At 43.8% G+C, this 25,091-nt stretch overlaps 2 protein-coding genes across 16 annotated transcripts in view; one reads left to right on the top strand and one right to left on the bottom strand.

Moving 5' to 3' along the window:
• LOC113242036 (zinc finger protein 335) overlaps positions 1–12,262 on the bottom strand; it is a 39,143-nt gene extending 26,881 nt beyond the window's left edge. Inside the window, exons 1-3 of the mRNA XM_048222859.2 lie at positions 12,179–12,262; positions 11,028–11,176; positions 6,451–7,211 (exon numbers count right to left, since the gene is read on the bottom strand). The gene's annotated coding sequence lies outside the window, so the exon portion shown is untranslated. The remainder of the gene's footprint in view (positions 1–6,450; positions 7,212–11,027; positions 11,177–12,178) is intronic.
• On the top strand, positions 10,196–21,657 carry LOC113242122 (zinc finger protein 514). 15 transcript variants are annotated; one of them, XM_048222754.2, is made up of 7 exons: positions 10,391–10,911; positions 11,063–11,154; positions 11,917–11,960; positions 12,412–12,486; positions 16,852–16,978; positions 17,322–17,405; positions 19,332–21,657. In XM_048222754.2, the coding sequence occupies exons 3-7, from the start codon at positions 11,949–11,951 to the stop codon at positions 20,312–20,314; spliced, it is 1,281 nt and encodes a 426-aa protein (XP_048078711.1). In that variant the 5' UTR covers positions 10,391–10,911; positions 11,063–11,154; positions 11,917–11,948; the 3' UTR covers positions 20,315–21,657. The 15 variants fall into 15 exon arrangements, with proteins under 15 accessions (XP_026335890.2, XP_026335909.2, XP_057165086.1 ...); XM_026480105.4 differs by lacking the exons at positions 11,063–11,154; positions 11,917–11,960 and adding an exon at positions 10,196–10,384 and having other exon boundaries at positions 10,819–10,911; positions 12,398–12,486; XM_044391485.3 differs by lacking the exon at positions 11,063–11,154.
• The last annotated feature ends 3,434 nt before the right edge of the window (positions 21,658–25,091 follow it).

Raw genomic sequence — 25,091 nt, 5'->3', positions numbered from 1 at the left:
ATGATTTGTGATCTAGCCCCTTCATACACCATAATACCATTTAATATCATATTAATAATAACCAGCATTTATTATTTGCTATTTACCAGGCACTGTACTAAGGACTCTTTTTTTATTTTTTTAAGAATTTATTTATTTGAGACAGAGAGCACACAAGCAGGGGGAAGAGCAGAGGGAGAAGGACAAGCAGATTCTCTGCTGAGCAGGGAGCCTAATGTGGGGCTCAATCCCACAACCCTGAGATCATGACCTGAGCTGAAATCAAGAGTCAGACGCTTAACTGACTGAGTCAACTAGGCGCCCCAACTAAGCACTCTTTCTCAGGATAACTTAATTCCATATTCATAAATCAATAAGGTAGGTACAATTTTACGCATTAGGAAAGTTAAGGTTTATAAGAAGCTGAGGTAGAACTTGAACCCAGGTCTGCCAGTTTTAAACCTCTATGCTATAATGTGATTTTTATTTTCATGAAAAAATAGCCACACGGATAACAGACCAATGGACTAGAATAAAAAATCCCCCAACATATCCAAACATGTAGGGAAACTTGATATACAACTGAGCTGGTATTACAAATCACTGAGGAAAAGATCATTAGTGATAAACTGCAAACGGCTTACATGTTCATCAGAAGGATAAATTGTTATTTTATGTGTGTGAACTTACATGTATTGGAATATTACACATTATGATGAATGAAGTAGAGTCTTGTGCTAATAATAAATCACAAAAATATAATTACTGAGCAAAAAATAAGGAAGTTTTAGAATTACTGTGTAATGTCTATATAAAATTTAAAAACAGGTCAGGGCACCTGGATGGCTCAGTCGGGTAAGCCTCCGACTCTTGATTTTGGCTCAGGTCATGATCTTATGGCCATGATCTCAGGGTCATGAGGTTGAGCCCTGTGTCAGGCTCCAAGCTCAGTGGGGAGTCTGCTTGAGATTCTCTCCCTCCCTCTCCCTCTGCTCCTCCCCACCAAGCTCACACTTTCTCTCCCTCAAATAAATTTATCTTAAAAAAAAAACCACTTAAAAACAGGTAAATAAAATCTACAAAAATCTATATGGGACAATAAGTACCAAATCATGAGTTATCTCTGGGAAGGGAGGGATATGGAATTGGGACAGATAATCAGGAGAGTTCAACTTTGTAATGTTGTGTTAAAATTTGTTGTTAAACAAATTCACAAATATTAAGTGAAGAATGCACATTTAAAATTACTTATTTGTGTATGCACATATGTATAGAAAAAAGACTGAGAGAATATATACTAAAATGTAAGTGGAATTTGAGTGGTGGCATTACAAGTGGTTTTATTCTATTTCTAATAATTCTTTATATTCTGATTTTTGTTTTTATGAGTATGTATTTACTTTGGTGCACAAGAAAAATAAGAGGAAAGAATGGGGGTATACAGAAAAGTTACAGCAGACCCGTGAGAGCTATTCTTAGAAAGGTCTACTTGCAAGGTTAGCCCTTGGCTGGGGTCTGGGAACTTCAATTTTGGGAGGGTTCCCTAAGAGAGAAGGGTGGTCCATTAGGCCTAAACTATTTGAGCAAGCATAGTGGTTTATGCTGAACACTTGCTTTCCTGCTAGAGGGTCTGGAATTTTGGTACGTGTTAGGCAGAGGGTGCCTACCTGACTAGGCCTCAATAAAAAAAACTTGGGCTCTGAGTCTCTAACGAGCTTTTGTGAATTGGAACATCACATGCATGTTGTTGCATTTTCATTGCTGGAGAGGATGTGTTTAGTGTGACCCTTCATGGCAGGGAGAGAGCACAAGAAAGCCTGCATATGGATTCCTCCAGACTCTACCTATGTCTTCCCTGTATGACCTAGCTGTACATCCTTGTAAGATCATGGTCATAATCTTAGCCATGAATGCAACTACAGGTTGAGCCCCATGTCCTTCCAGCAAATCCCTGAATGTGGGGTGATCTTGGGGACCTCTGACACAGGTAGCCATGCCATTCTGGGTAGCTAGAGCAGAATGGGACTAGAGAAGGGCAAGAATGGAGGTGAGGAGACCAGTGAAGAATCTCACAATTAAATAAGGAAAAATGATGAAAAAGTGAACAGAAGTAGTGGCAGCAGAAATGGACAGAAGGGGAACTACTGTAAAGAAATGAAGAACAGGGATGCCTGGGTGGCTCAGCGGGTTAAGCATCTGTTTTTGGCTCAGGTCATGACCTGGGGTCCTGGCATCCAGTCCCACATCAGGCTCCTTGCTCCTCAGGGAGCCTTCTTCTTCCTCTGCCTGCAGCTCCCCCTGCTTGTGCTCTTTCTCTGTGGCAAATAAATAAAATCTTAAAAAAAAAAAAAAAGATATGAAGAACAGACAACAGACTGACTGCAAGTGGAGGCTGAGGGTGATGGAAGAAGCAAGGATGACTTCCAGGTCACTCATCTGAACAATGGTGTGCACAATGGTACCATTCCTGGACATGAGCAACAGAGAAGGAGGTCTGGAGGGAAAGCTAATGAGTACAGTTTGGAATATTTAGAGTTTGAGCTGTTCCCACATCTTTGGATTAGGAAAGATCAGATGATTCTGGCTTCCACTGGCTAAGTTACAAAAATTATTATTGCTAAATGAAATAGTTTGAATTTTGAAAGACCATGAGTTCCATACTCAAAATAGAAAAATTTATATATTTTAAAAATGGTTGTAATACAAAGAGGGAAATGTTTATGCCTTTAGTAATATAAACAAATGCTTTGTTTTTTTCTATTAATTGTATGACGATTCACAAAGTATAGTTGTATCCTTAGGATATATACTTGTGTCCATTCACGTAAGCATGAAAAAAGAAACCTAGAGAATGGGGATAAACCAAGGAATCCCAGAATCAGGAACTACAAACCCCAAACAGACTAATCAGTACCGGGCAGAGGAAGAAAGAGCATGAGCTCCTAATAATTAATCAACTTCGGATTCTTTCTTTTTTCTTTTTAAGATTTTATTTATTTATTTGAGAGAGAGTGCGAGCGAGAGCGCACAAGTAGGGGGAAGAAGGGCAGAGGGACAAGCAGACTCCCTGCTGAATGTGGAGCCCGACATGGGACTGGATCCCAGGACCCCGAGATCATGACCTGAGCTGAAGTCAGATGCTTAACCAACTGAGCCACCCAGGTGCCCCTCAACTTCAGCTTCTAAAGAGGGAAAGTAACCATGCAGACTTAATCCTTCCTCCCTTAGGAGATGAACCAACTATTTTGTCTTATTAATTATGAGATACTAATAAGGTTAAGTTTTCAAAAACACCAAAAGACCAGCTCAATATATATTTAGTAGACAATGGGTTACTGAACACTGGCCAAGCAAAGCTTTAAAAGAATACTACCTTGAGGGTGAACACCAGTTTGCAAAAATGTTTAAAACCTATGCAAAAGGTAAAAACTTAAAAAACAAACTTCCTGGAAAAACATGTTTAGTGGAGAGATTGGGATCTGAATCTTGTTGGAAGGAGGGAGAGTGATATATACACAAATGGAAACAAAAAAGACATCATCAGTAGCCTGCAAGCTGTGTTGTTTAAGACAGTATTCTTTCCCTTGCTTGTCAAGATTCCTCCATTCCCAGGAGGGTCTTCAAACATTACTCTTGGGCCCTAGTAAGTAGTCCAAATTAGTATTTAGAGATACAGGAGAGTATCGTTATTAGACGTACAGACTCTGGCAGACTGCCTGAAATAAAATTCCAGCTCTGCCTCTTACTACCTGTATGATCTCAGGCAAGGTTCTCAACCTCTGTCTCGGTTTACCCATCTGTAAAATTAGAATAACGGAAGCACCTATCTCATAGTTATTGTGATACTTAAGTAGAATACACATAAAGCATACAGAATAACATGCTACATGTTAGCATTAGCTGAAAGTCCTGTTATAATCTTAGGAAAGTAGAAATAATGAAAATATTAATTACAATGAAAATATTAATTACAAAATATTAATTACGATTAACACAATGTGTTGTTGCTGTTTTAGAGTACGTTTGAGTGTTAGTAATAACTTTGGAATCAAAGTATTTGAATATGTTGTCTAAAGCATTTGAGCTTTTCGCACAAATCAGTGGAACTACCTCTAAAATTATAGTTGAAACTGCTCAATGTTTATCCCTAACGACAATTTTCAAAGTTTTGTTTATTGGATTATGACTTCATAAAGTGACCACTGAACACATTACAAATGATGCTGAGCATAAAAGCTCCCCAGCCATTAAGTAACCAGTGCTCAAGGTGCTCATTATCCGTGGGATCCCTGCCAGGCTGACTTCCCTCCCCTGGCAGTGCTTCGGTAGGCTCTGTGATACTCAAGGCTCCCCAGATCCACCAAATCCACATGGAGTCACTTCTGTTTTCTCTTGTCCTATTCCTGATTCTGAGTATTTCTGGAGAAAAAAACCTCTTCAAATTCTTATTCTAGATCTTCAAATGAACCCTTGCTTAGAAACCTTTTACTGTTAACAACCTTGCTCCACAGCTGTTCCAAAACTCCATGGCTACCATTCAATTTCAGAACACACTCACAAGAGTGAGTTCCAAAGGAGACAGTTTGTGTGGTAAAAAGCATTCCACCGGCATTTAATTATTAACTGTGAAGGCTTGGGCAGATTACTTAAGCTAAACGTTGACCTCCAGTTGTTTAATACCTACTTCACAGAGTTATAAATAGTAAATGAACAGTTAATGTAAAGCATTTATCTTACAGTCTGTTCAATAAATGAAAATTGCTTTCCTTTCTACTGCGCAACACCAACCCATTCACCCACTCATTCATCCTGCTATTCAACAAATACGTCCAAGTACCTGCTCTGTGGTTGGTAGCATAGGGTGTGAGGACGTCAAAACAGAAATGTCTCCGTCTTGGGGTCTTTACTTGACCGTCCTCTGTCTGTGTCCTACTTCCTTTTCCACTACTGTTGCCTCTCAGAATCTGCTCTAAGTGACTGCAAATTTTGATTTAGGCATTCTGCCAGCACCTCAAAACATCTTCCTCTATGCAACTCCCCAATTAACCCCTCTCCCTAGCTTGACATTTCTATTATTTTCCCAGATGCCCCCAATTCAAACTTTTACCTTGCTCTCTTTCTCCCCAAATCTAGTTAGCCACCAGGTCCTTCTGACCCTTCTTCTGCACTGTCATTTTTATCCTTTCCCATCACTGACACCGTTAGTTCAGGTCTGTAACAACTTGTATCAGGATTACTATGCATTCTTAACTGGCTCCCTGCCACTAGTCCCTTTCTCTCTCTAGTCCTGCACGTTACCTCTAGAATTACTGTTCCCAAATAGTTTTATTCCCGTCAGTCTTCAGATCAGAACTAAGCAATCCACTCTGCCTCCTGTGTTTTGTTCTGATCCTCTGGGTCCTTATGCCAGCGTACTTTTCTCCACCCTTGTCTCCCACTACTCCTTGACAATTCACTCCAGTTAAAATCAGCTCCCTCTCAAATTTGCCTAATGCTTTGCTACCTCCTTCCTGTCTTTTCTTCCACCTCAAATCCTACCTCCTCCATGAAAGGCCCCGCCTCATCAAGGCCCCGCCTCATCAAGGCTCCTAGCAACTAAAGAATGATATTAAAACATTCGTTTTACCATTCATTCCTCTGAACTAAGAAAAGATTGTGCATGACGTTGACAGCTGAAACAGACACATTAGGCATATAGGTAGCTTTAATTACTGGTTTAATGGATAACCATATATGTCAAGCCAAGTGCTTTAAGGACTGCATCTCAGACTCAATTCGCGAATATCCTTTTTAAAAACATAAAATCATAGATATCTTAGAGATGTAGTTACTCTTAGAATTAAACTTGTCAATAAGCTAAATCGTAACCATCGGTTTCAACAATGGATTCCAACCAGCTTAAAAGTTAAACTGCCATGGTTAAAATTTTTAAAAGGTTCAATGATGTAGTCTAAAAAATGATGTATCTATCCTTAAATGAGGGCCTCGTACGGAGGCCCAAGACTGGGAACTAACCGATACAATCTGAGACTTTTTCTGAGAAAGAGGGAGGGGGCGGAGTCGGCGTCCCCACAGATTTAGTGTCAATTCCACCCCTATTTATTAAACACCCATTGCGGGAAGGAGGACGAGAGGAGCGGAGAAAGGTTCCAAACTTCCAACCTGAAAGTTGGGATCTGGTATATAGTGGGTGTATGCTGAAAGATCACTCTTGACAGTGCCCATACTCCACGGAACACACACACACACCGGGGACGAGGAGCAACCTTCCGTCCGCACCTCTCCGAGCTGGGACGTACACACACGTACACACACACTCATACACTCTCTCTGCAGTCTCTCTCTGCAGGCTGGCTCCGCCCGCATCACCCCTTTCGACTCCCACAGCACCTCCCCTAAGTTCTCAGTGTCCCCTTCTCTCGGCCGCTGCGCTCACTCCGCATCTCGAAATCAAACACCCGCAGCCCTCACCTCCCGCACAGAGTGCTCGGAACCCAGGAAGACGGCGCCTCTTCAAGTCGGGAAAGCAATGCGCCTGCGCAAAGGCTCTGACGTCTGCGCTTCCAACGCTCGGGCTTCTCACAGACTCCAACCCCCAGAAGTCTCAGTGGTCGGCGCGCTCCAATATGAAATTCTGCGCAAGCGCATGCTTCTGGGAAAGGGGCTGACGGCTCTAAAGTGAGTCGGTCACAGCGTTCCGGTTGCTGTGGCCTGGTGAGGGAACGTTTGTGGATGTAGGGGAGACTTATAGGAGGGCCCTGGAAGTACTGCCTACGTGTGATGTCGCGTCCCTCCAGTCCTCCGATGGAAGGGCCCTCGGAAGGAAATGTGTCTGATCTTTGGGGCCGGTCCCTACCCTTGGTTTTCACCGCCGGAAGACCGAGAGCGACGAGTCTCCCGGCGCTTGGAAGAGGCTTTTTTCTGCTTCAGCTTGTCCACTTTCAGGGATTTGGTTCCGAAATTTGGGTCGGAGAAACGCAGAATTTTGTTCTAGGACGAGGCTGGGCCTGAGGCAGTGTATGTGCACATTTTGCGCCGGAAGAGGAGAGCCCAGGATACACGTCTGTTTAACTGGGCAGCCGGCAGACTTCGACGGTTTGAGCGCACACCAGCCTGCCTGCCTTGGTACTGCTGGAAGGGCGCTAGTTGGAGACATCGTAGGGATTCGCATCCTTGGCTGCATGTCGGAATCACCTGAAGAGCTTTGGACACATTGATACGTGGGGTCCACTCTGAGGAGAGAGAGTTTACAAAGATCTTCAGGTGATTCTAATGTGCTGCTAAAGCTAAGAACCCCCGAGCTAGAGCTTCAGAGAACGCTGTAGATTACAAGAATATGATAAAATACTACTTCGGGAACAAGTCTACACTTCCACTCAAAAAACCTAGAATGCCTACCATAGGCAAGGCATTGCTACAAATATAAATAAGACACAGTTACTTCCCCAGACGATCTCACGGTCCAAAAGAAAAACCAGAATGTAAAAGCATTACAACACAGTGCAGTATGTTCTATATGTCACATTGGAGACACTGGGGGGGGGGGGGGGCGCGGGTACAACCAGGAAGCAATTAACTATGGCTGAGAAAGTTAGGAAAGGCCTATAAAAGTTACAGTCCTATAACTGGTCCATTTGAAAAAGAATACTTACTTTATTAAGAAGAAAGAAGGGGCGCCTGGGTGGCTCAGTTGGTTAAGCTTTGGACTCTTGATCTGGGCTCAGGTCATGATCTCAGGGTCCTGAGATCAAACCCCAAGTTGGGCTCTGTGATCAGAGAATCTGCTTGGGATTCTCTCCCTCTGCTGCCCCCAAATAAATAAAGAAAATCTTTTCAAAAAGTGCAATCTATGCAGAGTGAATAGCACCTGCAAAGATATAGACTAGGAGGTAAAAGTGCAAAAAATTAGTAGCAAGATGAGTGGCCAGTAGGTATTCAGGGGCTGACAACCATAATGTGGGGCTGGACTGGGGACAGTTTTGTACTGTAGTAATGGTTTGGACCTTCCAGGATTAGGACTTGATTGAAGTCATGATGTATAAGACAAATATTTTCTTGCTGTTCCCTCCTGTGTGATGTTGTTGTTAATTTATTTAGCCTTATACTGAGGGTGGAAACTGCATATGATCAGAAGCTGGTGATGGGGTGGGAGGGAAATTATTCAGGCACAACTTCACACTACCTGAAAAAACTGCTGCTTTTAATACCCAGGTCTGATTCCAGATTAGAATGGCTTTCTACTTCTACATTTTTTTGTAATACCTTCTTTCAAAACGACCACCGTCGGGGCATCTTTAGTCCACCCTCAATGACTGCATATTCCTGAGCCCTAATTGTGAACAGGTTTCCGTTTGTGCTGTACTGTGGGGCTCTCAACCCAGGAAAGTTGGAGGTTGTGTGATGATGGATGCCTGAGCACATAGGGGACCTGTAGAAAAATCTGTGCTTCAGTTCTGCCTTTCAAAAGCACCTTCACATTTTTGTTTTTTATAATTAGCTTAAAATAGGGTAAGCCATCTCCTTCAGGCTAATTTGATTTAAAGATGCTCTTGTTACCTGCTCTTCCTCTGGGTAAACTAAGTTTTTAAATATTGTTCCTAAAATCTGATGTTTCCCGTTTTTTTCTCTCCATCTTCCATGGTAATAGAATTTTAGCTGGGCATATGTTTAAAGAGTACATTTCTCTGCAGCTAGATATGGTCAAGTGTTCCGGTAAATAGGATGTAAATGGATGTGCTGTATAGCTCCTTAGAACAGCCTTCCTTACAGGACAGCTGGAGTCAGGAGTACAAAGGAATGAACTATTGATCCCCATGACGACACAGATGAACCTCAAGGGTTTTATGCTGAGTGATAGGAGCCACTCTCAAAAGGCTACATACTATATAATCCTGTTTATATGACATTCTGGAAAAGGCAAAACTATGGGGACAGAACAGTGGCCACACTGGGTTGGAATGGGAGAAATGTTTGACTACAAAGGAGCAGCAAGAGGGAATGTTGGGGGTAATGCACAAACTTATCAGGTTGCTGGGAACCAGAGCTACCCTAACAGTAGTTGACATCAAGTAGCACATGAGAGCACTCTGGAAAAGGGGACATCCATGTTAAGCTATTGATTAACTCTCGTGGGTAACAAATGTGCATTGTGACATGGGCCTCTGGATCACGCTCTGTCCTGAATTTAAGAGGACCGAAATTTCAGACACTGTAGCAGGGCAATGCCAAAAGGCACATCAGGGACAGATGGCGCCCCTCAAGATAATCTGAAGCAGTTCCATTTCTATCTTGTTGTGCCAAGTCACAAATGAGATGACATTTTTTTTTCTCATTTGTCCATCCCTTCACCCTCTTGGTTCCAGAGCACAGAAGAGAACAGAAATTCCTGGGCCAACCACGGTTCCCTGGCAGCACCCCGGACCCCTGCCGGCCCCATCCCCACCCTAGAGGAAGAGGGCTTGCTTGCTGGACACTTGCTGTGCCATCCTGGCCATGTGTGCCACCGTGAGTGCTGGCAAAAAGTGACACAGAGACTGAAAAAGCAAGAGAGGAAAATGGCGGGTTTTTTTGCCCGACTTAATGGGTTGTCCCTGAACCCCTAGATAGGGTCTATACCCCCCTCCCCCAGTCCTCACAAGTCCCCTCTCTGGCTGAGGACTGCTTCCTGAGAGCCATCGATTTAATATTCAGACCATTTGTATATTTCTTTTAGGTCCTTAATGATATTCGTTTCTGGAGAAGGAATCCATAGTCGTTTCTTCGTTGACCCTTTGCAGAACTCAGAACTTGGAGCAGTGGGAGGAAGGCGGAGAGGCACAGGCACGGGACGGCCTGTAGAATAGCAGTTAGTAGCTAGCAATGAGCCATCTGTATCTCCTGGGCACTCTGTAAGAGATATGCCCAGAGAGTCCCCTGGAAAACCTTATTCAGCAGATTCAGGGTAGGGCCCAGGCTTTTCTTTTTAACAAATTTCCAGTGGCTTCTGGTTGGACATCCCCAAACCGGGCTATCGAGCCTAAGATGGAAGTTGCTCCCAGTTCCCAGACGGTGGTGAGAGCATGGGAAACCCTCAACCCTGGTCAGTGGGGTACAGTGCCATTACCAGGGCACTACCGGCCCGCACGCCCAAGATCGCTCGCTCCAGCCCCCAAGGCGCAGGCGCCACTCGCCCCGCCCCGCGGATCCGCCCCGCCCCGCGGACCCGCCCCGGACGCTCGCTTGTTTGACCCCCGCGCAGCGGCCCGTCTGCGCAGGCTCGGGACGGGTCTTGGCTCAGGGGTTGGGGCAGGGGTGGGCTTTACTCTTTGTGGGTTCGGAGACTTCGGGTGCGCAGGCATTTCCCGAGCATCGCGCCCCAGCCTGTGACAGAATTGGAAGTGTTCCTCTGCCTGCTCGCCTGCGAGGGGTTAGTGGGGTCTGGAGCTAGGGGACAGAGTTGCAGGGCCGGCCCGTGTCCCTGTGAGGCTTTCTCCCGAATCCTTGCTGTCTTAGGGCCGCGGAGGCGCACTGGCCACCGAGGTCGCAGGCGTGGCTACGACCGTACCTTCTGGTGGTGTAGTCGTCACTGTGGGTGTGGGTCTGCGTGGGAACTGGGTTCCAGAGCCTGGTCCCGAGAAGGGCGGCGGAGCGGAGCCAGTGCGCCCAGGCCGGGCTCGTGTGGGGTCTGAAAGCGCGCCTGAAAGCGGGGGAACCGCCCCGCCCGGGGCGGCAGCGCGGGGCCGGAGGCCGGGAGGCCGGGTTCGATAGCCCTGCTCTGAGCCCTGCGGGTTGGCTGGGCGTCACCGCGAGGAGTGGGATGACCGATGTCACCCAGCTTACTCCCTGCTCCCTGAACCGTAGGGAGGATCGCAGGGCTGCGGCCGCAGGACAGAGATTTGGACCTAGTGAAAGGACGTCGCCCCTTAGTCCCAGCTATGGACTCCACAGCATCAGGTTTGGCTCTCGAGGGTGCAGAGGGCCAGAAGCCCTTCTGGGGAGTTAGTAGTGGGCCGAGGAGGAGGACGACCCTAGGAAGAAGCTGGGGAATCCACTGATGGGGGAGAGCTTACAACCGTCTTCCCTGTGGCATTTCCTAATTTGCCAGGCCCAGGAGCATGAAGTATCAGTGTCCAGACACCGTGGTAGAAGTGGACGGGATGGCCACGGAAGACTTCCCAAAGGCCAGAGGAGAGCGGGGTGGGCCAGAAATGATCTCTTCCTGTGTGGGAGGGAGAGGGTAAACAATAAACAAGTCTGTGGGGGGAGTGGCCCCTGGCCAGAGATCAGAGGGCGCCGGGGCCATTTAGAGCCTTGCCACCAATTCTTTTATTGCTTCAGTAACTAATAAAATTTCCTCTAGCTCGTCTAGCTCAACTGGACATGGGGGCATCTCCTGTAGCCACCCTTTCACTAGCGTTTGGAAGGAGGCAATCCAGGTGACCCAGGAGGTTTTAAGCCATTCCTTTGTAAATTTAGAATCTCCTGCCCTTCCCCAGTAGGCATTTTAATTTGACTTTTCACTCTTCAGTACAAATGCTCAAGGTCACAAGACTGGCCAATGGCAGAACTGGGCCAAATCTCTGGGACTACCACCCCCTCTGTATTCCTTTATGCCTTGTGTTCTATAGACCATCGGCACAGGTATCACCTCGAAACTCTTTAGAAATGCAGGCTCTCACGCCCTACCCTACATCCACTGAATCAGAGTCTGTTTAACTAGATCCTCAGGAATCCATACACATATTAAAGTTTGAGAAGTTCTGACATACACTAAACCACGCTGCTTGCCACTTCCATGCTTTTGTTGTTGTTGTTAGCTATAACCACTCCTCTGGTATGGTTAGGGTTAGTTTTTTGTTTTTAAAACAAACTTTAAAAACAGTAAGGTACAAAACCCTATCATAGAGGGACTTGCAAAGTATGCTTGCAGAGACCTAACGATGCTTGGGAACTTCTCAGGAAGAACTGACCTTTGAGCTGGCTTCCCAAGGATGAGAGGAAAGGTGTGACTTCTTTCCCTTAAAGTCTATATCCCTCTGTGGCCTTGCCCTGGGCTTTGTTTTATATTCTTCACATGTCTTATACTTCAGGCTAGATTTAAAGTTCCTTGAAAGTCTTTTCCATGTTTATATTTTTAAAAGGCCTCGAAAGACCTATATATTGGATGCCCAGTAAATAACTGTTCAGTGGAGTGACCAGGCTATGGTGGTACTTAAGTTACCTGCAAACTGCTGTGGCCTTTGGACAGGAAGGGAGGGGGTTGTGCACTTCTCTCTTCTGTGGGATAGCTAGAGGCTGCCGCTCAGCTCCCTTTGATCCAGCTCTGTCCCCAGAACCATGGAAGTGACACACTGACTCTTCAGGGATCTCCAGCGTGGGGAGTCTGGGAGTGGCAAAGGCATGGGGTTAGCCTTCCTTATGGCTCCTTTTACCTTCCTAGTTCTCCCTTCTCAGGACCCTGCTCTTCCTCCAGAGAGATACCCAGGAGAAAAGGGAACAGCCAGTTTATTCCTGAAAGCCAGGCCCCAGGTGAGTTGAGGTTCTCTTCGTTTTTCCTCAAATGACTGAACTACGGATGTCTTTGCCCCCTCTTCTCTGGAGCCTCTGTTCAACGCCAAAGGGAACTGACCCCAGTTCCTGCTCTGCAGGAGGCTGAGCCCATCAAGTGGATGCTGGCCTCCTTGCCCCTTTCCAGGGCCCTCTCCTCTCTGCTCCGTATGTACTCACTCAGATCCTCTGGTTTATTTTTGTCATGAGCCCTGCAGTGAGTACCAAGTAATGTGAGAGAGCCCTGGCCTTGAAAGAGTGTCACTACCACAGAAGGGAGAGGATTGTGGTACCCAGGATGCAGCCCAGTCACAGTGAGGATGTGCATAATTTAATGACGATGGGAGTGGCACAGATAGGCCTTTCCTTCAAGGTTTCGTAAAAGGAAAATCAGCCTGTGCTGGAGAGGTTGGGTAAGGCTCATGGAGAAGAGGGGGCAAGGAGGTTCTGAGGGTATGGACAGGTGGGGAGGCCATTTGAGGCTATGTCCCTATTCAAACGTTATCTTCCTGGAGTAGTGAGGAGACAGACTTAACTCATTACTTCCTGGCTGGAAGACTCACCTAACTTCTCTGTGCATTGGTTTTGCCAACTGTAAAATGAGGATGGTAATCATGTTAATGATAATGATGAAAGTAGTAATAGCCATTATGTACTGAGAACCAAATATGTATCAGGAACTATTGCACACCATTTACCTAAACTAACTCTTTCATCTTTCAAACATTCTCATTTTGAAGGATGGCAGCTGAGGCACAGAGAGGCAACTGAGAAAGCCAAGGCACAGAGAGATAAAGTAACTTGTTCATGGTTATCTAGCTCATAAGGAGGGCATCCTAGTTTCAGATCCGGGTTGTCTGGCTCTAAGATCTTAACCACTCAATAATGCAACTACCTCATATCGTTGCTGGAGTCTTCTGGCAAATGGTAACTGCTTAGTCCTTGTCAGCTTCAGTTGTAATGGGGGTAGAGGGGGTAATGGTGACTGACTCCAGAAGTGGATTCAAGTTTGGCTGTAGTAGGCTGGAGAACCAAGTGGAGGGCTGTGGGTGCCAGCCTGCATTGTTTCCTAGCATGGATGCCAAGATGGTAGCATCTTGATACTACCTAGACGATAGTTTCATTTATTCTAGCTTAATGATAGACATTGTGTTTAATTTTCTAGCCACTAAGGAAAACCCCCACCAGTAGGAAAGTCTCACAAATAACTAGTAGAGTAATAAATAGAGTTTAAACCTCTTTGGCCTTTATGTACACATTCAGAGGTGCATCAGAGAGCTTAATGTAGTTATGCTGTGGTAACAATGGCCTGTAGATCTCAGTGGCTCATAGTAACAAAGGTGTATTTCTTCTCTGTTACACAGCAGTGGTGGACTGGCTGTGACTGGTCCACACCCTCTTTGCTCTGGGATTCAGGCTGAAAGATAGTCCTGCTCTGGGATGTGTTATGTGGCAAGGAAAAGTGCAGTGTCAGAACCAGGAGATAGTTATTCTGGCTTCTGCTCAGAAAGGACATGTGTTGCTTCTGCCCACAATCCATTGGCCAAAGGAAGTCATGTGGCCAAGCCTAATGTCAGTGAGGTGGGAAACAGAAGCCTCCCATAGTGAGGGGTGCTAGGGGAGGGGCAGTGAATATTTAAGTCTACCGTTTTCTTAGAAATATTCGCTTCCCTCCCTCCACACAAATTTCCCAAGAGATAAACCAAAAACTCTGTTTAGTTACCTAGTAGGAACAACAAGGTCAAAGTCCTGGATGGGGTGATGACCTCAGCATCAGGTCTGGATGTTTCTCCTCTGGATCTAGAGACCTATGAACTAAAAGGACAAATTGCCTGAATCCATATATCCTATGTACAGTGGAACAGTGGAGACAGGATGACCACAATAAGCACCCCTATTCAGAACAGGGAAGCATGAGAGGAGCCCAGCAGTCTCAGGTCCCTAACAGCTATGAAATTCCACTTGGCAGACTTGGTGAGAACCACTGATTTTGGGACTGGGAAGTCTTTTGGTTATGTCCTGGTTCTGCTCCCTGGGTGGAGCTCTTCAGTCCCTCATTTTCCTTAGCTCTTGGCTCTTCCCCCCAAGTTCCTTTTGCAGTATCCTCCTTGGTCACATAGGAAATGACACTGGAGAATAAACTCACTTGAGGGCTAAGCAGCTTTTTCATCCTGAGTAGGTTGATGGCTCGAGGATTTTTTTCAAGCGTTGGACGTTCAATGTAACTCTCAAAATGTAAAATATTTGTTTTCTGTCACTTCATGTGTCAACAGTTCTGCCCACAGTTCTCTTTTAAATATGCCCCTCTCTTTAGGCTTAATTGTGGAGCTTTGGGGGTTTTCTCAGGACAGCCATTCTTTTAGTCACTAAGCAATTCAGTTGCCCTGAAAGATTTACGGGGAGCCATCTGAAATTATTCAGAGGTTTAAACAAAAGGTTTGATGATCACACATGATTTGGTCCTTCCCTTAGGTTGAGTTTTAATCATCCTTTATCATGCAGAAGACTTATCTATATTGTCTTTGACCAACTAGAAACGAGAATTGGTTAAATCACTAACTCAGCAAGTCCTGGAATTTCTGGACACTTTCTTTTGCCTTCCATTTTTATTTTGCAAACTGGTAAACTCTTAGGTTCATTTTTTTTCTTGTAATATGTTGTCAAATTCTGCCAATAACAACCAACTCACACTACTGATGTTCTAGCCTCTTCTCATAACATCACAAGTTCATGCTTACATTGTTCATCTTTCCAGTTATTGCAGACAACAGTTTTAGCACACAGTTCACCACCAAATTATGTGGGTTGCCATCTCACCAATAAGTTTCTTTACTACCCAGCCCTGAGGCCAAAGTCACATACTTTAGGCTTTTTGTTATGGCAGAACCCTACATTAAGTACCAGTTTTTTAATGAGTTAGTTTAGGCTAGTTATGCTGTAATGACAACAGCAAACCCTCAAAGACTTATATTAACAAAGGTTTACATCTTGCCTGCATTACAGGTTTTACATTCTATTTGCAAAAGCAGATTATTTGACTACACCTGGGTCAGTGGGGCAGGGAACTCAATCCTGTAGGGGGAGCCAGTGAATATTCTGAACAAATAATGTAATCTATTATGAGAGGTTACTATAGTAGTGAGTTTTCCATATTTGATTATTTTGGACTGACGTTCATGTTAGTGTAAAATTTTATTTTGACTTATTTTATGGAATCAGTGCCTAAATGGATTTGATTTCTAAACATATTTTGGGAAAAGTAACAGTTTATACTGTCTTCATTTATCTGCATTTTAGTTCATGGTACGTGGATTATTGTACAGTGTAAGTCAAATGGGTGGTGTTCTAATTGCTGTTATAGAGGATGACAGCATAGTCCTGGCTGGGACCCACAGAATTGTTGTACCTTGTGGGGACCTGGGATTCAGGGTCTCACTGTCAGTTTTGCACATTCGGGAACTGAGTGAGTAGGAACTGAAAACTGATTAGGGTATGGGGGAGAGGATTCTTGGTAATCAAACTCACAAAAGACTTACTGATTTATTATAAGGCCACTTGATATACTTTCACTGAACTGTGTGGTTGTGGTGATAAATTATTATAAATCCCAAATTATTTGATTTGGACTTAGTTAAAACTTTCTTTAAAATCATAGGCCACAAGTTTCAAAAACAGTTGGAGACTGTTGATACTAGTGAATTTGAGAATGCAAAACAGGGGCCTCTGGGTGGCATAGCTGGTTAAGCGTCTGACTCTTGGTTTGGGCTCAGGTCATGATCTCGGTCTGGGGATTGAGCCCTATGTCAGGCTCCATGCTCAGTGAGGAGTCTGCTGGAGTTTCTGTCTCCCTCCTTGCCCCCCCCCAATTCACTCACACTCCTCGCTCTCTAATAAGTAAGTAAATCTTAAAAAAAAAAAAGACTGTAAAACATATTAGTCTGTTACTTCTGGTTGATTCTAATTAAATGCAACTAAACTGAGAGTAAAACCTGTTGAAAATGGAGGAAATGGATTGCACTTATCACCCTTACCTAACCAGAATGTCTCTGTCGGCCTGATTCTCTTGAGATCCTTATATTAACAAGCAGTGTGATACTGACAGAAGTGGGCTTTGGGTAGGATACCAAGTAGTAAGGATAATACAATCCCTGGAGCAGCTTAAGATATTTTGGGGATGACACAACCCCAAACTGGGCATTGGGATAGCTAGGAACTCTTGGAATCCCTTCTGTATCCTAAGGTTCTACTAAGAGATCCACCGACTCTTCTCCTCAGGGCTGTTAGTGTGCTCCCTAAGGGTACAAGAGTGTGCTCCCTAACGGTACAAGAGTGTCTTCTGTGTTTCAGGATCTGATGACATTCGAGGATGTAGCTGTGGAACTCACCCAGTGGGAGTGGGGGCAGCTGGACCCTGCTCAGCAGGACCTATACAGGGAAGTGATGCTGGAGAACTTCAAGAACCTGGCCTCTCTGGGTGAGCTCAGCTCCTCCAAATCCCAAAGCCTGCCTGTCAGGCCTGCCATCTTTATTTCATTGGTGTTTAAAAGCTTGGGGTTTCTAGGCCTGTTCACTGAGTTTTGCCCTGGGATTATGGAATCAGACAGTTACATTGTCTTTGAGGTTCTCATTCCTAGGAAAAGTCCTGCTCCATATGAAATTGTAATAAGAAGTTTCATGATTCTGCTTCTGATATTTTACAATGCCTGTTCTTTGGAGACTCTCCACACCTACAGTCTGGTCTCCCCCAGAAAGACCTAGGGCCAAAGCCTTGGCCTCTAACATACACAGACATGATCCTTTTCTTTCTCTGCCATCAGGGCTTCCAGTATCTAAACCATATGTGATCACCCAGCTGGAGGAAGGGAAAGAGCCCTGTGTGTTAGATGGAGAAATCTCAACAGGTGAGTGAGTGAGACCTAAGCAGGATCACATGTAATAAGGACCAGCCATGGGTGAGAAATTGCCCTGAACCCTTGGTCACAGGGCTCTCCTTTGAGAACGTGAGGCCACTTGTCAGGAGTCCTCCACTGTAGTATTTGAATACTTTTAGGCTTTTGTAATTATATCTGGTGTCAGAAGAAGAGATGCTCATTTCTTCTCTAGCATTTATGCTTTCTTTGGTACCCATCTCTGCCCACCCCTTCTGGGTTCTTGGTGCCACTCAGCATCACTAGATGTCATATGGTTAATGTTGGATGGAATCTAAGGATTGACAGTTGTAAATGGCCAGGCTATCCTACATCAGCACCGTTAAGAGAGTTAGTGAGAGATCAAACAGTAGACTAGCCTCGAAATTAAAGGGTTACAGGCAAGGACAGACAGATGGATGTCAAGAAGGTCAAGGTGAAGACACTTCAAGCTTGATTAAGCTGAGCTTCAGCAGAGGTGGTTCCAGGGACAAAGATTAGTCCTTGCTGTCTGTTGATGTCATCTCTTTGAGACCACGTATTCCTAGGTAACTGGAGAGTACCTAACAGGCCTCAACTCTTGGAGCAGAGTTCTGGACTCAAAGCTCTCCTGCCTACCACGTGTAGCCCAGGCACAGTGGAGGAAGGTGACAGTCTGTGCCAATGTCCATCTCTGAGGAAGAATCATAGCCCTGGGTCATAGGTGAATCTCAGGAAATCAGTGCTCCAATCCTGACAGCACAGGCTGGGCCTCATTAAAGGAGACTAGAATAGAGGACAAAGAGGGAAGTTGCTGATCTCAGCTATATTTTCTTGATCTTTTTCCTTCTAGAATGGAGGAAGGGTGTGACCTCTGGATCTAGTATTAAGATAAATGTCTGTTGACAGTGCTCTACAAACATGGCTGTGTTTCAGGATCTCTCAGGGAGCTTGTTAAACATCCAGATCTCCAGGGGTCACATAAGACCTACTGACTCAGAATCTGGCTTTTGGGAATACTGGCATCACTAATCGTTTACCTCTTCAGAACTGTTATTATTATTGTGTTAGTTATCTATTGTTGCTGAAGCAAACTAATACAAGCTTAATGACTTTAAACAACACAAGTCTATTAATAGTTCATAGGTCAGAAGTCTGGCATGGGTCTCACAAAAGATGTCAGGAGAGGTGTGTTCCTTTCTGGAGTGGCTAGGGGAGAATCTTTGAATTGTTGGCAGAACCAATTCTTGCAGTTGTGAAACCGAGATCCTTGTTTTCTTGCTGGCTATCAACTGAGGAATGTTTCCAGCTTCTAGAGACTGCTACATTCCTTGGCTCATTGTGCCCTTCCTCCACCTTCAGAGCCAGAAATGGTGGGTTGAGTCCTTCTCACACCACATCTCTCTGACCCAGCCAGGAAATGTTCTCTGATTTTAAGGACTTACATGATTAGATTGGGCCCATTTGAATAATCCAAGATAATCTCCCCATCTAAAGGTCTGGGCCCTTAATCATATCCGCAAAGTCCCTTTTGCCATATAAGGTAACATATTTACAAGTTCTTGGGATTAGGGCATGGATGTCTTTGGGGGAGAATTATTCTGCCTATCATAATTATATACAGTAATATATTACTGAGGTGCTGAGGGGACTTTGTGGAGGACATCTTCCTACCCTCTTCTCATCTTTGTGATCTTTGGACTCACCTTGTGTACTGGAATCCAAATACTATTTTTTCAGGTTTTCCTAATCTCCATTCACTTGCTTATCACTTCTTGATAACTCCAAAACCTTCTTCGGATATACACTATACTTGAAAGAAACTGTACACATCTCAGATATTATTTTAAAGCTTCATTATCTTACATCCATTATAAGACTTTACTTCTTCTGGGCACATGGAACAGTTAATACTAGAATAACTTTTTTTTTCCCCCTCAGACTGGGAGAAAAGGCCTAAAGCCAAGGAATCAATACTAAATCAGGGAATTTCCAAAGAAGAATTACTCCAGATAGTATCAGTGGAAAAACACATCAGAGATGAACTCTGCTTCTGCAAATTGAAAGCAACCTGTGGTTGTGATGACGAATTAGAGATACATCCAAAAAACCAGGAGAGATACCTGAACGAAATGTCAATCACTCATAAATGCACCACCCTTAAGACAGATCATAAACAGAGTGACTTTGGGAGAAGTTTAGGCTTAACATCAGTTCTTGTTAACCAACACAGTGTTCCTACAGGAGAAGGATCCCATAAATGTGATACAGAATTCAGACAGACTTCAGGGAGAAATAACTCCCAGAGAACCCATCCAGGGAAGAAAACTTGTAAATGTAATGAATGTGGGAAGTCTTTCCATTTCCAGTCAGAACTTAGGCGCCATCAGAGATGTCACACTGGAGAAAAGCCCTATGAATGCACTGAATGTGGAAGAGCCTTTGGTCATATTTCATCCCTTATTAAACATCAGAGAACTCATACTGGAGAAAAGCCCTATGAATGCAGCGAATGTGGGAGAGCCTTCAGCCAGAGTTCATCTCTTGTTTTACATTATAGATTTCATACTGGAGAGAAACCCTACAAATGTAATGAATGTGGAAGAGCCTTTGGTCATACTTCGTCTCTTATTAAACATCAGAGAACTCATACTGGAGAAAAGCCCTATGAATGCAGGGAATGTGGGAGAACCTTCAGCCAGAGTTCGTCTCTCATCGTACATTATAGATTTCATACTGGAGAGAAACCTTACAAATGTAATAAATGTGGGAGAGCCTTCAGCCAGAGTTCATCTCTCACTCAACATTATAGATTTCATACTGGAGAGAAGCCCTACAAGTGTAATGAATGTGGGAGAGCCTTTGCTCATACTGCATCCCTTATTAAACATCAGAAAAGTCATGCTGGGAAGAAAGCTGTATGAATTCAGTGACTGGTGGAAGGCTTTCAGTTGGAGTACACACAGTATTCACATGACACACACTGGAGAGAGATCCTGTGTGTCATGTGTAATGTGTGTGGGAAGACTTTTGGTTGGAAGACCTCTATCTTAATTCAACACCAGACAGTACATACTAAAGGGAAGCTCTATCGATGTCAAGAAAGAAGGTAGGCTTTCAGTCACACCTCGCCCCTTATCAAACACCAGAAAATCCATATTAGTGAGAAACCAAGTAAATGTGATTGATTTGGAAAGGCTTTTGTCAGAGGACACACAGTATTCAACATCAGACAGTTCCTACTGGCAAAAAGCCTAATCAATGCAATGAGTATGACACAGCCTTCAGTCACATACTGTTCAGTAAGTAATAAATAATAAATAAATAAATAAATAAATAAATAAATAAGTAAATCGCAGATAACTCAAGTGTGGTAAAAGCCATCTGTAATACTTCTTCCCTTACTAAGCACCAAGAACACATATAAAAGAGAAGCCCTTTGAAAGCAGTAAATGTGGGAAGGCCTTCTATTAGAGCTCATCTCTTAATAAACATCAGAGAATTTATTCTTGAGAAAAACACTATGGAAATAGTGAATGTGGGAGAGCCTTCAGCCAAACCTCTTTCCTTTATAAACATCAGTGAACTCACCCTGCCAGTTAGAAACCCTGGGAATGTAATGCATATGGAAAAGCCTCTGGCCGATGTTCCACCCATTCTGCACATCAGAGAATATGTAGTATAGTGACTTTTTGAATTTGGTGAAACTGGGAAAACCCATAGTATAGTTCAGGCCTCAGCAGACATTAAGGCTTCACTCCAAAGAGAAACCATGGGAACTTAACGAACATGGGGAAAGTTCCTTTCAGATTTGAGATTCATAAAACAAGAGCTGAAAGGAATCTGAGAAATCAACAAGTCTGGTGATTTTCTACCTAGTGGGGGCTCTCTATAACTGCACTGTGCTTTGCCTCCCTCTCCTGTTACTGATGGAAGCAGAAGTGTTACTGCGTGGGTGAAGAGAATGGAAGCTGAGTGAGGTGGAGAGCCACTACTGATTTAGCCGGACCCTACCTTAGGGCTAAGGAAGCTAATCTGAAAATGCCATGCGCTGGGCTGGGCCTCTTTTCCTTCTGGTTCACAGCTGTGGTTTTGAGATTGAGAGACTGAAGGTCTTCCTGTACAAAATCCCCATGCACTGCATGTTACCTCTCTCTAAGAGGCAATGGAGTGGTATTTTTAAAGTTTGAGCAAAAAGCAAATTTTATTAGATCTTTATGCTACAAGATTTGGGATTTTTGAAATAAAATCTTTTTAAACATTAAAATCATTAAAGTGTGGGTACTGTGTAAAAAAAATCAAAACTTCAAAAACATTATTCTAAGTGAAAGCCAGATGTCAGGCACTATTCCATTTATAGGGAATGTCCAGAAATGGCAAATCCTCAGAGGCAAAGTAGATCAGTTGTTGCCTGGTACCAGGAGAGGCAATGGGAGTAAATGCAAATGTTACAAGGAAGCTTATTGGGGTGACATAAATGTCCTAAAACTGGGTTATGGTGATGGTTGAACAATTTGGTAAATTTACTAAAAATTATTGAATTGTGCACACAAAGTGGGTGAAATTTATAGTACATAAATCATACCTCAGTAAAGTTGTTTTTAAAAAATATCAAATATACAGATATACCAACTATTGCTAAACTACTCTTCCTATCTTGTCTGTTACTTCAAGCCATCTGTGTGTCTTTATTTTCTGTAATAGTTTTTTTTTTAAGATTTTATTTTTTATTTATTTGACAGAGAGAGAGACAGCCAGTGAGAGAGGGAACACAGCAGGGAGTGGGAGAGGAAGAAGCAGGCTACCAACGAGCAGGGAGCCTGATGTGGGGCTCGATCTCATAACGCTGGGATCACGCCCTGAGCTAAAGGCAGACGCTTAACCGCTGTGCCACCCAGGCGTCCCTATTTTCTGTAATAGCTAACCCTAAGCTTACTGGATCTCAAGTTCATGTCATGATGCATCTGAAATTTACGTGAAGAAGCCAGGAGTAGGAGATGGCAGAGAGAAGAGTCTTGACTAAAAATATTGTCTTATATTAAAGACAGTCCTTCAAGCATTTTAAGTCCAGATGAGAAGCTGAGCCTAGATTTTAGGGAATCAGTTCAAAGTGGGTCCATGCAGACAGGCAGAATCTAGGGGTCCAACAGATTGGCTAAGGCAGAGGGGTGCAGGCAGACAGGATGAACAGGAGGCATCTGGACAATTGAGATCAGAATGCCAGTTTACGAACCTAGAAATCATGGGAATTTCTTTCCAGAAAGCCAAAGTGCACAGGAGAGAAACAGCAAATTTATTACATTAGTAATAGCATAGTTTGTTCTGTCTTACCTTTCCCCCCAGTGTCCTTTTCTAACCCCCAGCCTAAGTCACTTTATATACCTGGATACCTGCAACTTTGTAGCTGGTCTTTGCTTAACATCTGTCTCTCTGGTGTATCTTTGCCATGGTAACCATTCTTATCAGTCTGTACCCACTGCCCTGTCTGAAAGCCTTTGTACTGCCTACAAAATAAATCCTCACTCCTCAGTTTGGCATTTAATGCCCTCTCCACTCTGCCTTAACCTCCTGCTGCTCCTGACAAGAATTTCTATTATAGACATACTAATTTGCAGGCAACCTTCACACTCCCCTGCCTGTTCCACCAGCCTGGAGTGCCCTCTCCACTTCTCTAAAGCCTAATAATTAGAACCCTGTTCAAATACCCTGTCATCAGGGAAGAATTCTCTTGAACACTGATGTGAAGTCATATCTTACTGATTTGCAATTGTAAAAGCATTTGTGTTTGCTTAAGGTGTTTTTTTTTTTTAAGATTTTATTTATTTATTTGACACAGACAGAGACAGCCAGCGAGAGAGGGAACACAAGCAGGGTAAGTGGGAGAGGAAGAAGCAGGCTCATAGCGGAGGAGCCTGATGTGGGGCTCGATCCCTTAACACCGGGATCACGCCCTGAGCCGAAGGCAGACGCCCAACTGCTGTGCCACCCAGGCGCCCCTGCTTAAGGTTTTTAATAATGAAAGCTGTCTTGGGATGGTTCTTATTACTGTCTTGATCTCTATAAATCATTTGTTTATCAGCTTGCCACTTTGTTGTCTCCTGAACCAGATTATCAGCTGCTTCAGATAATTTCTCATACTTCCTCTCAGAAATGAGCAGACTGTAGGTGCTTACTAACCATGTCTTAATTTGAAAAACTTGTATTGCCCTCATTTTCTCACTGCTTCTGACTTCACACTTTTTTAAAAAATATTTTACTGTACAGATATACCACATTTTTAAAAAATAATATTTATTTAAGTAATCTCTGTAACCCAGCATGGAGCCTGAACTCACGACCCCAAGATCAAGAGTTGCATGCTCTTTCTTCCGACTGAGCCAGCCAGGCGCCCCCAACTTCACACTTCTGTACTAGATGAAAAACTTTCCTTCTAGAAAACTACCAATTAAATATTTTCTTAGAAAAATATAATGTTGCTTCATGTAATTATTTTTCAAATTCAAATATAGATTGGCACTGTTCCATCTTTTGAGGGTGGGTTGGTATGTGTGTACAGAAAACCTCATTGCTATTTTACTTTGTAGCACTACAATGACTTCTTATATCAACGACACAGAATTGGGCCGAACTCCACAGGTTAAAGATACAGTACCTTACGAGACTGCTCTCATTTCAGACACCAGCCACAAATTTGGCGGTCCCTAGACTACTCTTCTGACCAGCTGGCTAAAAATTTGAGAGTTCCCTCTACTCCTTCAGGTTTGATAATTCTCTAGAGCAAATCTCAGAACTCAGGAAAGGGCTATATTTATTATGATAACTTTATTATAGCAAAAAGATACAAATCAAAATCAGCCTAAGAAGAGGCACATAGGTTGAGGTCCGAGAGCATCTCAAATGTGAGGCTTTCATCTTCCCCAGGAACACATCACCTGCTGGCATATCAATGTGTAACTATGCAGAGTACTGTCAACTAGGGAAGCTCACCTGAGCTTCACAGTCCAAAGTTTTCACTGGGGTCTCATTATGTTGTCATGGTTGGTTGACCACAGAATTGAACTCAAATCTCCAGATGGCTCGAAGTCCCAACCCTCTGATCACAAGATTGGTCTTTCTGACTTGGCCAGCCCCTATCCTGAATCATCTACTTAGCATAAACCAGGGGCAACCAAGAGTCTTCTTCTTCTTCTTCTTTTTTTTTTTAAAGATTTTATTCATTTATTTGTCAGAGAGAGAGCACAGCAAGGGGAGGGGCAGGCAGAGGAGGAGCAGGCTCCCTGCTAAGCAAGGAACCTGATGCGGGACTCGATCCCAGGACCCTGGGATCATGGCCTGAGCTGAAGGCAGATGCCTAACTGACTGAGCCACCCAGGTACCCCAAAAGTCATCTCATTAGCATGAACTATCAGGTGTGGTCCCAGAGACCCACTATGTATAACAAAGACACTCATCACTCAGGAAGTTCCACTGATTTAGGGGTTACCTCTCAGGAATCAAGGACAAAGACCAGCCAAGTTCTTTATGACAGAAGCACACACTCAAGTCAATGTGAAAATGCTTCTTCAATTATTATTATTTTTTTCATCCAAGTATTTGTCAATGGGCTGTAAGTTGTAAGGAGACTGAATTTTATTTACATTCTTTTGCCTTTGTTCTCCACATCAGCTGCACCAGTTTGCATTCCCACCAATAGTATGAGGG

This window comes from Ursus arctos, unplaced genomic scaffold (assembly GCF_023065955.2).
Source record: "Ursus arctos isolate Adak ecotype North America unplaced genomic scaffold, UrsArc2.0 scaffold_8, whole genome shotgun sequence".
NCBI lineage: Eukaryota > Metazoa > Chordata > Mammalia > Carnivora > Ursidae > Ursus > Ursus arctos.
This window is presented reverse-complemented; position numbering and strand designations above follow the sequence as displayed.

Excerpts from the sequence above, each read along its gene's own strand:
- LOC113242122 (XM_044391473.3), top strand. The coding sequence starts at position 12,358 with ATGGGGTTAGCCTTCCTTATGGCTCCTTTTACCTTCCTAGTTCTCCCT. Across the intron at positions 12,487-16,851 it reads TCCTGAAAGCCAGGCCCCAG|GATCTGATGACATTCGAGGA; the intron begins GTGAGTTGAGGT and ends TCTGTGTTTCAG. Across the intron at positions 17,406-19,331 it reads AGATGGAGAAATCTCAACAG|ACTGGGAGAAAAGGCCTAAA; the intron begins GTGAGTGAGTGA and ends TTTCCCCCTCAG.